Genomic DNA, 14,944 nt, shown 5'->3' on the forward strand with positions numbered 1-14,944 from the left:
AATCTCATTTTTTGCAAAAATCCTGAATAAAATACAAGCAAATACACTCCAACACTAAAGTAAAGTACTAGAAGCATTATCAGGAATACAAATGTACATACATCCCTGACCAAGCAAAACTTCAAGGATTACCTCCCACACACATACTCATCATACACATACAAATTATCAGGAACAATTTAAACACCCATACACAAGAGACTGGTTAATAAACTGTAGTTTATCCACCTATGAAATATATGGCAATGCTAAAAAAAAGAACAATGAAGCTCATTTGGAATAATTTCCAGGATGTATCATGAAAAAAAATCTCAAGGTTAAGAATGTTTGGAGTATATCACAGTGTAAAGAGTGTGCAGGAACAGAACGTATGTATATGTCTGTTTGCATATGCATTAAATATCTCTGGAAGGATCGCAAGAAACTGGTAGTATTGGCTACCTCTGGAGAGGGTGACTGAGGGAATGAGGGGACTTCATGGCATATTCTTTGGATCTCTTTGCTTTGGCAAACATACTACCATTCAAAAAATAAAATTTAAATTAATGAAAGATAAAAAGGAATGCACAAAGACAGCAGGTGAATACAAATAAAAAGAAATTGTTGGGAGACAATTCTCCATGGGTCTCCAGTTTCTGCCTGTCCTGGACTATCTTTTCAAGGATCTTTGTATAGCAAATAGCCTTAGAAGTTAGAGACAGTGAGACACAAAAATAAACTCAAAATGGCTTAAAGACTTAAATATAAGACAAGACACTATAAATGTCCTAGACGAAAACATCAGCAAAACATTCTCTGACATAAATCGTAGCAATGTTCTCCTAGGGCAGTCTATCCAAGCAACAGAAATAAAAGCAAAAATAAACAAATGGGACCTAATTAAACTTATAAGCTTTTGTACACCAAAGGAAACCATAAGCAAAACAAGACTACAACCTATGCAATGGGAGAAAATATTTGCAAATGATGCAATGGACAAAGGTTTAATCTCCAGAATATATAAACAGCTCAAACAACTTAGTAAGAAAAAAAAACAAACAACCCAACCCAAAAATGGGCAGAAGACCTAAACAAGCAATTCTCCAATGAAGATACACAAATGGCCAACAGGCACTTGAAAAAATGCTCAATAATGCTAATTATCAGAGAAATGCAAATCAAAACTACAATGAGGTATCACCTCACACCAGTCAGAATGGCCATCATTAAAAAAAGCCTACAAATGATAAATGCTGGAGAGGGTGTGGAGAAAAAGGAACTCTCTTACACTGTTGGTGGGAATGTAAATTGGTACAGCCACTACAGAGGACAGTATAGAGGTTCCTTAAAAAACTAAAAATAGACTTATCATATGATCCAGCAATCTCACTCCTGGGCATATACCCAGAGAAAAATGTAATTCAAAAAGACACATGCACCCCAATGTTCATAGGAGCACTATTTACAATAGCCAAGACATGGAAACAACTCAAATGTCCATCAATAGATAACTGGATAAAGAAGATGTGTGTGTGTATGTGTATATATATACATATATATGTATATAAAATGCACACAAACACACGCACACTATGGAACACTACTCAGCCATAAAAAAGAATAAAATAATGCCATTTGCAGCAACATGGATAGACCTGGAAATCATCATTCTAAGTGAAGCCAGAAAGAGAAAGAAAAATACCATGTATCATTCATATGTGGAATCTAAAAAAAAAGAAAAAAGAAGACACTAATAAACTAATTTATAAAACAGAAACAGACTCACAGATGTAGCAAACAATGGGGGAAACGGAGTGGGAAGGGATATATTTGGGAGTTTAAAATTTGCAAATATTAACTTCTATATAAAAAATACATAAAAACAATTTTTTTCTGTATAGCATAGGGAACAATATTCACTATCTTGTAGTAACCTTTAATGACAAAGAATATGAAAACAAATATATGTATATATAAGTATGACTAGGACATTATGCTGTACACCAGAAACTGACACACTGTAACTGACTATACTTCAATTAAAAAAAAAAGAGAGAGAGGGAGAGACAGTGTACCTTCCAGTCCAAAGAGAGGATCTGCTTACTTCCTACAATAAAAGATTGGAATTCCCTAGGCTCACGGTTCCTCTTCTGCAATGCAAACCACTGAGTATGCAGATATCACATTGCCCTCTTCACCATTCACCCTATGGGAACTGGGACAAGAAAATGTTGATATGCTGGCTATTGTTACGATTAATAATAAAAGTCCTTTGATTCTCTTTTCTGCCAGAATCAGTAAAACTGGCAGACTAACTTATCAGATTACAAGCAGGGTAAAATCTCAGACGCATCACAGTTTCTGGTAAAAGCATAAGTCAAAATAATACTAGATAAAGCAGAATATTACATAAAGCAGAATAGAGAAGTATACTTTTTAACACAGAAAGATTCAATCCGAAAGGAAAATAAGTCATAAATATTTGTGCAAAATAACATAGCTATGAAATATATAAAAGATAGAAAAAGATGGCTGCAAGGCAACTATCATTAAAAGGAACTTAACAGACTTCAAATATAAGAAAAAATTAATAAAACTATGGCCATAGGGGGGATAATTTAACGAATATCTTTCCAAATTATCAGACTATGTAGGACATAGAGAAACATAAGCAAGGATACAGAGTATTTCAACAATACAATCAAACTCAATTTACTGGAAGTACTTATCTACATATGTATTAAAAAGAATAGAAGCAAATTTTTTACTCTACCAAAGCATATATGTTTCTCTTACATTCATGATATGCAGAGCTAAATTATGTACTTGGCCACAAAGAAAACATCAATAAATTTTAAAAACATAGATATTATGGGCAGCATTCTCTAATATTAAGATCAAAATGATTTCCCATCACATATAACCCTCCTCTCATAAAAAATTTATCTTCAAAATTAAAAAGCAATTTTTCTAGTTAACCTCTGAATCAAAGATTAAAAATTGAAATGAGAAATTACCTAGAAAGTTCTTAAAAGAAAAATATTTCTATTTCTAAAATACTTTAATTAAAATTGAAAGACTGAAAAGAATTAAGTAGCTTTATATAGTACACAGTACTAATAAATTAGTAGCTGTATTACAACTCTAAAGTAGCTTCTTTGAAAATATCAATTAAATATAAGCCTTTTCAACTAGCTTAAGGTTCAAAGTTACAAAAGCAAAAACATGCAATATTAGACTGAAAAGAACAATATAAAATATTAAAAATATTAAACATTAAAATATTAAAAAGATTAAACACTTGGAAGAAACTGTTATATTCAATGCTATGACAATTAATTAGGAAATTTAAAGGAAATCAATTTCTTTTTTAGCAAAATATGAATTCCCAAAATTGACTCAAGAAGTGGAAGAACACGAATATACTAATAATCACATAAGTTAACAAGACTGTCTAAGAACTACCTTAAGAAAGGCAGGTGGCTGTATAGTTGAATTTCTACCAGATATGAAAAGAACAATCTAGGTTTTTCAAATTATTCCAGAGCAGAGAAAAGATGGAAAGCTTCCCAATTAATTTTACTAGCATAATCTTTAGCTAGCATAAACTTGGTAGCAATGTTTAAAAAGAGTAATAACCCACAATCAAATAGAGTTAAATCTAGCAACACTAGAATCAACCCATCAACTGAAATATTAGAAAATATATTAACAAATAAAATGGAGGAAAAACATTTGATTAAAATTAAGCTGTTTTTTGCTTAAAGTAAAAGAGAACGAAAGAATGACATATAAACAATAAAGATTTACCAAAACTCTAATCAAGTATCCACAAGCAATGAAATACTAAAGACACAGAAGACAAGCATGCCCACTGGCATCACTGTTGTCAACATCATTTTTAAGCTTCAAACTAACACAGTAAAACAAAGAAACAACACATGTGCATATATGCTTGAAAACATCTTCATTTGCAGATGACAGTTATATATCTAGAAAATCCAAAGACTTGCCTACAACCAATAGCTTCTCTTTATACCAGCAAAACTAGTTTGAAATTCAAATAGTAAGGAAATGCCATTCACAACAGAAGCAAAACTATAAATTACTAGACATAAATTTAACAAGTTTAACACTAAAGATAAATAGGTTCTCAATGAATCAAAATAAATGGAAAAACAAACCATGTTCCTTAACAGGTAAACTGAGAATCTTAAAAAAAAAGAGCACTGAGCAAGACAGTGAACATCTTAGTAAGATTTAATAAATGGTAAAGCATGTAGAGTCCAGTTGAGTCTTATGTTAATGAATAATAAACAATAATTTATATTTACTCATCTGTACTCTGAATATAATAAACATAAAATGTCTGAGGTTAGAGTGTAATAGAATTCCACAATATAAGACCTAACAAAAATTAACTCACATTTCCCCTCTAAAACCTGAGGAAGAGAAAATTATCAAGTCTTTTGTCACTAGGGCTACAACAGTAGGTCTCATTCTTCTAAAAAATCCCTTTCATCCACTATTGTAATGGTGATAGTAAACTAAGATTATGTATTTCAAATTATATATGTGCCATATACAGTATGTTTTACTGTGTCTTGGGGGCACTTAAAACCAGAGACCACATATGGCATATTAAAAACTTTGGAGGAAAATTCTTTTACATCACCACAAAAGGTAACATTAAACTTTTAACAATTTTTTTGAAGAAATGTAAGGCTTGCCTCTTAGTATTAATTTTCACATCAAACTTTTACTCTTTTGTATTAATTTATTGATTAACTGATGGACCCAGATGTATTTACTTCATACTCTGAGTTGTAAACCAATACCTTGCTATATTAATTTTGTTCCTCAAATTGTTCACTGGGAGCTCATTCAGGTTGGCTCCTACGTCCCACTGACATGCTCTCATCTTTTCGGTTTTTGAGCACTTCCTTGCTTTCAGATAATACAAAATCTCCAGGCTCTTCTTTATTTCCTCTGCTCCAGCCCCGGGATCAGCCATTTCTCCAAGGAGCCCTGTGTCTTTTTACCAGAGAATGGTATTTAGAAACCAAGATCTGGGTACTGGGTATCAAAAGACTTTTCAGTTATAAAAAAGTCTTTCATACCAAAAAGCATTATAAGGAAAGGCCTAAGAATTTAAGTGAATTCTAAGGAATATAGCTTAAAAAGATCAAGATAAAAGGAGTCTGGAGTAATAATAATCTAGGAGGTGCCGAGAGGTCAAGAAGTCTGAAGATCCCCAAATCAGTCTAGTGAAAAAAGGAAGAAACCAAGCAAATCATAAATATTATAAATATTTAGATGGTAAAGGAGTGGGACTATCTAGAACATTTTTATTACTTTTATTGTTCTAGTACCTTAATACATTGTTAAAATGTTGAGAGTTAAATTCTCCAAAAAGGTAGAGCCAATGTTGTCAATATTGCCTTGCCTGAAACCAAACCACTCGGTGACTGGGTGGATACTTCTCTAGACCATCTCTGAAGCAAATCCAGAGCACTGTTTTGAATTATCAGGGCCCAGATGACTTAAAGGGGAGGAAAAAAAAAGCATTAAAAACAAAGTTTTACAAGAAATAAATGATCACTGAAAAATATTCACAATCCATTTCTTTAATAGACCTCTGTAAAATCTTTCTTGAACTCAACAAAATATTCAATGACCCTCTGCAAAATTCTTATTCCTCCCTTTTGAAAAAACTTTTAAAAAAAATCACATTTCAGTATTTTCACATTTTGCAAAGATCAACATCCCTGGCATAATGTTGAGAGTAGCTAGGTACTCTCTTACAATCTCTACCCTACACTGAGTCCTCCACTGCCAACCCTCAAGTCACCTGTGACTCCTCCCTCCCCATTTCCAGCAATCACTAAACCTAGTTCATTCCTTCTTTACAATGCTGTTGACATCTGTCTCTTTCTCCTCCCAATACATCATCTAACTACTTCCTACATGAAGTACCATACCATTCTCCAATCTGGTCTTTAAAGAAATTATTTTCCTTACAAACATTTGTGCACATGAGTGCAAAATTTATCTTCCAAGTTCTAAATAATTTATTTTTTAAAAACTTCATCATACAGCCCTAATTAATCTTCTTCACTTTCAATTCTTTTATTATTCTCTGTTGCCCAAAATTATACCTACCCAGTTGTTATTTCTGAACACACCCTCTATTTCTATCCAAATCTTATTAATCCTTTCAAGGTCTTGATTAAATACCTAAATAGAATAATTTATCTTTCACTATGTACATATGCATAAAATATTTTGTGAAAGGGCAAACTGTTGACAGACATGAGCTCAGTCTTAGCTCTACTTTTACACAGAGGAAATATAAAAATGAGATAAATTTGGAAACGCATTTTTATTAATTTGTATTAGAATTCCTTTAAAATTAGAGTTTGCCAATACCACATCTTAACCAAAGTAAGATCTGTGACCAGAAAAAAAAATCCTTTCCCTATGAGGACAGCTCTACTGGTTTACTTGGTTTCTTACGCTCCAAAAGTCTTCTGAAGGTCTGTTTTGTTTCTTTTTCCAATTTCTTATAATCAAGAAAGCTTACCCTGAATGTTGGAATGATTTTTTTTTTATATCAACATTATGAAAGTGGTAACAGCAATAAGGAGAACACCAAAAAGGGCATGACTGTATTTATATAAAGATCTACAAAATGATGAGGCAAATTAAGAATCAAAATAAAAGATGTCATCTTCCTTCTCAAATTAAAAAAATTTCTTAAATTTTAATTGAAGTATAGTCAGTTTACAATGTTGTATTAATTTCTGGTGTACAGCATAGTGATTCAGTTATACATATATATCCTTTTCCATTATAGGCTATTACAAGGTACTGAATATAGTTCCCTGTGCTATACAGTAGGACCTTGTTAATCTATCTTATATATATAGTAGTTAGTGTCTGCAAATCCCAAATTCCCAATTTATCCCTCTACTCCATGTTTTTCCCCCTGGTAACCACAAGTTTTTTTTCTATGTCTGTAAGTCTGTTTCTTTTATAAATAAATTCATTTGTCTCATTTTTTAGATTCTACATATAAGTGATATCATGTTATTTTTCTTTCTTTTCTGGCCTACTTCATTTAGTATGACAGTCTCCAGGTCCATCCACACTGCTTCAAATGGCCCTTCTCAAATTTTATTGATGAAATCAGAAATGGAATCTGAAACCTACTTCATGCTTTAGAGACCTATCAGGATTTCTTTCTGACTGAACTATGTATTTTTATTTCAATTTCTATTCCACTTATCTTCTTTTACAATAAGCCATAAGGAAAGAAGATAAGATAAACACATTTATTCATATATAGTCAGCTTTTTACAGAATTTCTTACACAGTATGAAAGGATCTGTGCTTCAAGAGATTAAGCAATCTATCTATTATCAAATGTAGCCTTCAGATTCCAGCTGTGTAGGCCGCCATATTGCTTTTAGAAAGTAGGAAAATATTTCTTCCATTAAATTGCAGCTTTAAATTTGTCACGTCATATAAGAGTAGGTAGTGTTCTAATTATCCTCCCACTCCCTCACTTTTCCATATACTACAGGAACTATTATTGCTGTGTAAGAATTTTAGACATCTAATTTGGAATTAAACAACCATAAGCTTATAAAATAACAAAAGAATTTAAGATTTGTTAGCACATTAAATATGGCACCTACTATATATTTACATTCCCCATCTGTTCTTGCAATGCTGTCTACTTTATCCATCAGGGCCCTTAACACATAAATCATACCATGTTTTAAATTCCTGGTATGATAATTCCAACATCCCTGCCATCACTGGTATGCTTATTCTGTCTGTTCAAGAAGTTTTTTTTTTCCTTTTTGGTATGCCTTGTGATTTTTCCTTGATAGCCAAACATGATGTACCAGTTAAAAGGAACTGCTATACATAGTGATGTGGTAAGGTGTGAGGGGACAGGAAGTTTCCAATCTTATGATTAGGTCTCAGTCTTTCAGTGAGCCTATGCCTCTGGACTGTGAACTTCACAAGTGTTTCTCAGGATTTATTCTCTCCCATTAGGTGGAAAGGATGGCTAGAGAGGGTTGGAGTTGAGTATTACCCTTCTCCCAGGTCAGTCAGGCTCTAGTTAACTAGTTTCCCTTGAGATAAGCCTTGTTTAAGAAGAGAGTCCTCTGGCATATTTCAAAATGGTTCCTTTTCCCTTCCACTCCTGCTTCTGGATTTTCCTCTGATAGCTACCAGGGGAACCTGGTTCAGCTCCTGAAGGCAAATCTTTAATCACTGTGGGGGCCCCACTGGACTGAATCCCCCTGGAGTTTTCAACTCTCAGACTTGCCCACACTGAGCCCCCAGCAATTCATCAATTACAGTTCAGGTTTTCCTACTGTGGCACTGGTTACCACTGAGTCTACTGTAATAAGCTGAAACCCAAGACTCCCTGTATTTGCTTGACTCTGCAATCTGGGGGATGGATGGGTGAGGGGGGTGGCAGTTTGCCCCGTGTCCTCCCATTTTTTATGGATCCAAAAAGTTCTTTTTTCAGTCTTGTTCAGCTTCTACCTTGTTTTTATACTCTGTATAATTTCCTTAGATCCATCTTATATTCACTAATTCCCCTTGCAGCTCTATCTAATCTGCTGCTTAACCTATTAGTTGAGATTTTAATTTCAATGACTAATGCCTGAAGAGTTCGATTTACATCTTATTCACAATGTGCTTTATTTTTTAAATCTCCTATTCATTTTAAAATAATTTTAATGATTTAAAAACAAACATAGTTATAGTTCTAAAGTTCCTGGGGTGGTAACTCTCATCACATCTGCTTATTCTCACTTCTTGTATATCTTTGAGTTTCCATCAGAAGTTCACCTTTAACAGAAGGTGATCGTATTTTTCTATAGGAATCCCATGCGAGTTTTAGAACAGTCTTGCCTTTGTTTTGCCAGCCTCTTCTAGGATGTCTTCTACTTTGGAATTTCTATAGTATAGTATAAGGGATTTGACATTTTCTATAGCCTTTAATTTCACTGCATGGCATCACAGTCAATTTAAAGCACATAAAAATAACTTCATTTCAGTGATGTCCCATAACGTAATCTTCACAAAGTCATTTAAAAACACAATTAGAAATCCACATTTAAGTAAAAAAATCAACCACAGAAATCAACGCAAATATATGAACAGTGACATCAAATCAGACAGCAGGTATCTTCCACAGAAAGAGAAGTTCACATCAACTCAGGCAATGATAACTACCTCCTTATTTAAAATTCTGCTTAGTGATTGGCAAATATATTTTTTTAGCCTTAATTATAAGAGACATGCCAATTTCAGAAAGAATCCTTAATTCAGAAATATTGAAATGGGGAAGGGTGTGGAAGAAGGATCTTAAAACCAAGAAAATGTAGTATGTAAGGCAGAAAGCAAGTTTATAACTTGAAATGAGAACCACATCCATCTGAAAAGCCAGACGGTAACTACAGAGGGAGGAAATATGTACTTGCAAGCATGCTACGCGGAAAGCCAGGTTATTAGAAGACTGCATGTGCGCACTGGGATCAAAGCGCTGACTGCCTGCTGCCACCTATCTTCAGCATCTAAGTAAGTGTGATAAGGTATATTCTCCCACAGTGCAGAAGATGGGATCCTTTTTCCTCACTTTCATTACAGAACAAGTTCCCTTCCAAACTGATTCAATCTTTCTTCAAAAATGTTTACTTTAAAAGATCAATGGTCACATCTTATTCTGTCCATAGTCAGTCTTCTTTCTGATCATTTTGAAAAGTTGTTTTGATTCACTATATAAGTTTATAATTAAATCTCAGAAAACAAACTTATTTCAAGTTACACCTCCTTCCAGTGCACATGCACACACACAGTATTAACTACAAATAAAACAAAGATTTCTTAAATACAGGTGTCAATCACAGAAGTCCAAAATAAAAACTGAACTTTATATGACGCAAAACATGCTACGATCTGGTGAAGTTTAAAAGACCAAGAAAATCAAGAATAAAAATTTGCTAATATTTATTTCATTTTTTGTTTGTTCTGAAATATTTTAGAAGATAAGGAGCAAGGAAATAAAAACTCTATGCTCATAAAATTTATATTAGGTTCAAAGACTATACAATGTATTACTAGGTCCATAAACTTAACAGTGAAGCCCATGAAGAGGGGAAAAGTATATGAAGTAGGCAGTCCCTGATTTAAGGGAAATCTATACATACATAAAGATAGATAAATGAGTATTCACTGTGGCATTCTGAATTTTCTTCCATCCTGCCAAAATACCACTTGCAATAGATAACCAGTCACATCACTCTGAATTATCCCCTGCCATAATGGCCTTGGGCCTCCTATCTGAACCTCTGCTGAGCCAACTGACTATAAACCCTGAGAGCTTCCACCTGGCCAATTTTCTTCTTCAGTTACCAATCTGTGGGTATTTGGATATATTACAAATTAAGAAATAATAAGAAAGTTGCTGTGGGCTAGTCTAGTAAACCAAACCAACATTTTGAATGACATCTCTGTGCGTATGAAGCTTCAAATCACTAACTTATATTCAAAATTTCTATAAATACATCCAGCCTGAAAAACAAGCCCAACTATTCTCTCTGCTGTGAGTGTCTACAAACAATTAAATATATATATACATTTAACAAAGTTTAAAATGATAAATCTAGCTACTGTAGGGAAGATTACAAAATGTTTGAGTTAATAAGCACTATGCTAAATAAAATTCCCTTGTTTGAGTAGTCACACAATTTAGAGGCCCAGTCTCTCTCATGCGTCTCTAAGTAATCAACTTTTAGGAATTCAAATACAAAGTTATAGAGTCCAGCTGACTAAAAAGATTCCATTTCAGAGATTCTGACTCACCTTGTTCTGAATTTTGTTAATAATCCTAGATTATTGCTTAGGTGTTAAAGAGGCCACCTAACCTCATCACCTGTGATAGAATCAGATCTGATGGACTGAAGGGTAGCAGGATATGCTACCCTAAAATATGCTTCTTTGGCATAAGGATTATTTTTAAATGGTTGAGAAACAGCAGACACAAAAGAAACTCTGAAAACAAAGTAGAAGTTACCCTTCTGTAAGGGAAACTTACATTTATATAGGAACTCTTCATTTGCAAGGGTATCTCCTCAATATAGAAGAGAAGGAGGGTTCTAAATCACAAAAGATTACTACAAGAGAATCTTATCAATGGAGAAGACACTAACATATCTGTAACCCCTTGTTTATCATTATTTTCCTGGTAACTTCCCACAACTGGCCTCCTCACCCCAACCCCGACTCTCACTTTCTTCTTTGTCTTTAGCTAAAGATGGCATTCTAAACCACCTTGGAGATTTGCTCATTTTCCCCTGGGTACCTTCCACGTATACAGGAGGTATATATGTTCACAAACTTTTGTTTTCCTCTTGTTAATCTGTCTTTGATCACCATAGTTTCAGCCAAGAACTCAGAAGGGTAGAAAGATTATTTTTTCATCCCCTATGGGGCTCTGCGCTCCTAATATTAGAATTCCCATAGCTTGTTAAGGGGAAACATAATACCAATCTACCATGTCTAACCTAAATAAGCCAATCAAAGCTCTTCCTCCTTTAGCCCATAGTTGGCCACTGTCCACGCTTTAAAACTTAAAGAATCACATATGTTTATAAAGAAGCTGTTTTTGTTTCTTGTTGTGAATGTTTATAGACAGTTAATATATATTTTACACATTAAAAACTTTCAAGTCTACCTACCTTAAAGTAGGTAGCCATTCTTAAAAGTGGCTGCAATTTTATTTACTTTTTGCATTAAGTTTACTAATTTCTAAACTGGAATACTGTCAAATATTTAAAACCTGAATTCTTGATTCAGTTTCCCCAAGCAGAAGGTTGCATATTGTTCTTTAAGCTACCAAATAAGTGACCTAGGAGAAAACTTTAATGATCTGAACACAGTCAAATCAGGAAATTAAAAACTGTCAAATATCAACACATAAAAAGATTATATCCACATATATTACACAAAGTAAATATATACAATATTAAGATCATGTGCAACTATATTATATGGTCAAAGGAAATACACTTGTGCTTTTAAAAATTCAAGGCCAGAGTCTTCAGACTGAAGGATATTTATTTTAAAGACACTTGTAATAAACACAATAATCATGAAGGATTTAATGACAAGATAACAGAGTAAGTATGAAAAACAAGCTCAAGCAATTTTATCTCAAATTCTTAACCTGAATAAGAATGTTTTTTATTTCTTTACTGACTAAATTTCAACTAGATTATGGAAAGTAGCCAGTTCAATTTTCTAATGCAGAAAGGTTTGTACATAATCAACAGGTACATTCATTATTCAAAGGAATTGCTAAAAGCTTTTATTCACTGGAAAATGAATGGGAAAAATGCTCAACTGTCACTTCTAAAATAGTGTGGCTGAAGCACTACTTGATGGGAGAGATTCCTAAATCAACTCACAAAAAAGCTACTCAAAGTAACATGTTCATTTCAGTGTTAAATTTTACCCCCACGAGATTTCTATATTCTGAGGAGAAATCTCAGAATGTTAACTAAGTGTTACTACATCGATAAACCTTTGATTGATCCTAGGCTGTAGAATCCATTTGTTTTATTCATTGCTATCCCAAATTTCTAACACTATATACCTCCTATCTGACAGGTACTCAGACATTTATCTGTTGATCACAAAGCCAATCTTTCCACTGGCTTGGCTGTTTACTGGTACTCTTTCTACTCACTCTATTTCAAAACAAATCTTACATTTGAAAAACCTGAAATTCCTCTAGGTCTTTTGAATTTTGTCTATTTATAAATTTTTGAAAAAAGCTCTCATTTTTCCTTTATTTCATTCTACTCATCTAAAGTCAGTAATGAACTATTTGTTTTTTTCCCCAAATCTATTTCAAAATGTTCTGAGACTACAATGAATATCTCTTCTAGGGCTTTGAATATCTAGAGATTGTGGTCAGAAGGGCCACAGCCAAAGCACCAGATCTAACGAGGATACTAGTTAGCTCCAGAGCATATATGGTCCTTCCTTGCCTTTTAAATTTTACCCAAAACATGAAATCCATAAAATGTAAGGTAATTCTATTAAAACATTATTTTAAAGCACTCAACTTACCATTATAGGTTATCCTTGGCTTTGTTAAACACATCACAAGATGCAAATCCATTTCATCTGAGGGTACAAATTTTGAGCATACAGGGCACTTAAATCCTAAAAAGTAAAAGAAACTCATGTTACTTAACTCTTTAGAATATTCAACTATGTTTCTAAAAAAGCATGGAAAACAAAAAGCATTTCAAACTTCAATATTATACATCAACACACTACTTACGTGCAACTTAAGTTGGGAAAAGAGTTTGTGACTATAGTATCTGATTTTAACCAGTTTATGAAGACCATCCCATTTCACATTTACAGAAGTTCTAACGAGAATTTGGTTCACTATAAAACTCTTGTATCTTTTTCTAATGTATGAGTTCAATTATTTTCATTTCTCATTTTTTAAAGTGAAATTATGATTTTGTTATAATAGCTTTGTATTCTGATTGTTCTTGTGGAAAGTACCTTTCTCAGCTTGGTATAGTATAATTTGAGTGACAGGTTTTTATAGCTAAACAGTACCTTAGAAACTGTTCTACTCCAGTGACCTTTTAAAAATTTATCTGATAAAGAAAGTGAAGCCTTTCACAGAACAGCAAAATCAGGTCTAGAATCTCTAAGACTCCTAATTTCTAGTATAGTGGTCTTTCTGCCATACCACGCTACTAAAGTCACAGCGCACAAATAGAAAATAGCACCAAACGGCAGATTTCTTACTCAGTTTTGACTCAAACATTAGCTAGTTTCCTATAATATTCAATTTTCACTCACTACTAAGTATTTGCCTAAAGTACTCTTTCAAAAATAAACTGGCAGATTGAAGGAAAGAGTATGTTACGTACACAGCTCTATCCTGCTCCTTCATGTACCAAGGGGAACTGTCCATCCATGGTTCCTTGCTGTTTCCCTGCTGACCTACTGCTCCCTTCCCTGACACTCCCCACCTGCTTGAGCAGTGCTGAACTGATCTGAGACAGCCCATTTATAGCTTGACTAGGAACAACAAATTAGAAGTGGTACAAAAAGATGGTCTGGGCCAATTCATTTTTTTTTTGAAATATGACTCAGAAATAGCGACAGAGTACACTAACTAGCTGCAGAGGGCTGAAGCAGAAAGGTCATGTGTAAGTAAACAGAGAAACTGGGGTGTCTATTCTGGGGTCATGTGTTGGCCGAACTTATAAGAGGATAGAGACTATTTCTATTTCTTGTGCAAGCACAAGAAAATTGTTAACATGGAGATGTTAGAGCAGATGTGCAGGGAGGAGCAAAGTGCCATGAGAGACAATAGCTTAATAAGAAGCGTAGTGGAAAGAGTCCCTAAAGCTGCCTCAGATTCTGGTAGCTCTCTACTTCTAGTACCTTACAGGCACCCTCCTTCGTCTTGACATGAAGCTCACTGCAACCAAGAAAGTCAGACTAGAGCCATACCTCTTGCAGAATGTTTTATGACTAGGAAAAAGGTTTTGGCATGAGTACTTAATCCAGGTATTCAACTTCCCAAATGAAATACATCATATTGAGCAGTTTTTCACATTGTATTAAATGCACTTTAAAAGAAAGGAATAAAGGTATGTTTACTTCCCACTTCTTGAAAACCACCAAAATGAAAAAGAAGAAAAAGCAAAAGGGATTCATCTAGAATTAAACTACAAAACAGCTACAATCCCTGTACAAAGACTATACCAATAGCACAAAAAGTAGATCAAATGGGGGAGAAGACAGACCCCCCAGAAGCATTCATATTTCCAGGACCAATAACAATCTTTTGCTTAGAATTGTAAAAACTTTCTTCCCTTGAAGTTAACACAATATA

At 33.8% G+C, this 14,944-nt stretch overlaps 1 protein-coding gene across 3 annotated transcripts in view; it reads right to left on the reverse strand.

Annotated features, from left to right (window-relative positions):
* ZNRF2 (zinc and ring finger 2) overlaps window positions 1-14,944 on the reverse strand; it is an 81,140-nt gene that overhangs the window by 20,558 nt on the left and 45,638 nt on the right. For all 3 annotated transcript variants that reach the window (XM_015237247.3, XM_072964752.1, XM_072964751.1), the window contains exon 2: window positions 13,144-13,239. In XM_015237247.3, coding sequence (XP_015092733.2) covers window positions 13,144-13,239 — 96 coding nt within the window. The remainder of the gene's footprint in view (window positions 1-13,143; window positions 13,240-14,944) is intronic.

Source organism: Vicugna pacos, chromosome 7 (genome assembly GCF_048564905.1).
Source record: "Vicugna pacos chromosome 7, VicPac4, whole genome shotgun sequence".
Lineage (NCBI taxonomy): Eukaryota > Metazoa > Chordata > Mammalia > Artiodactyla > Camelidae > Vicugna > Vicugna pacos.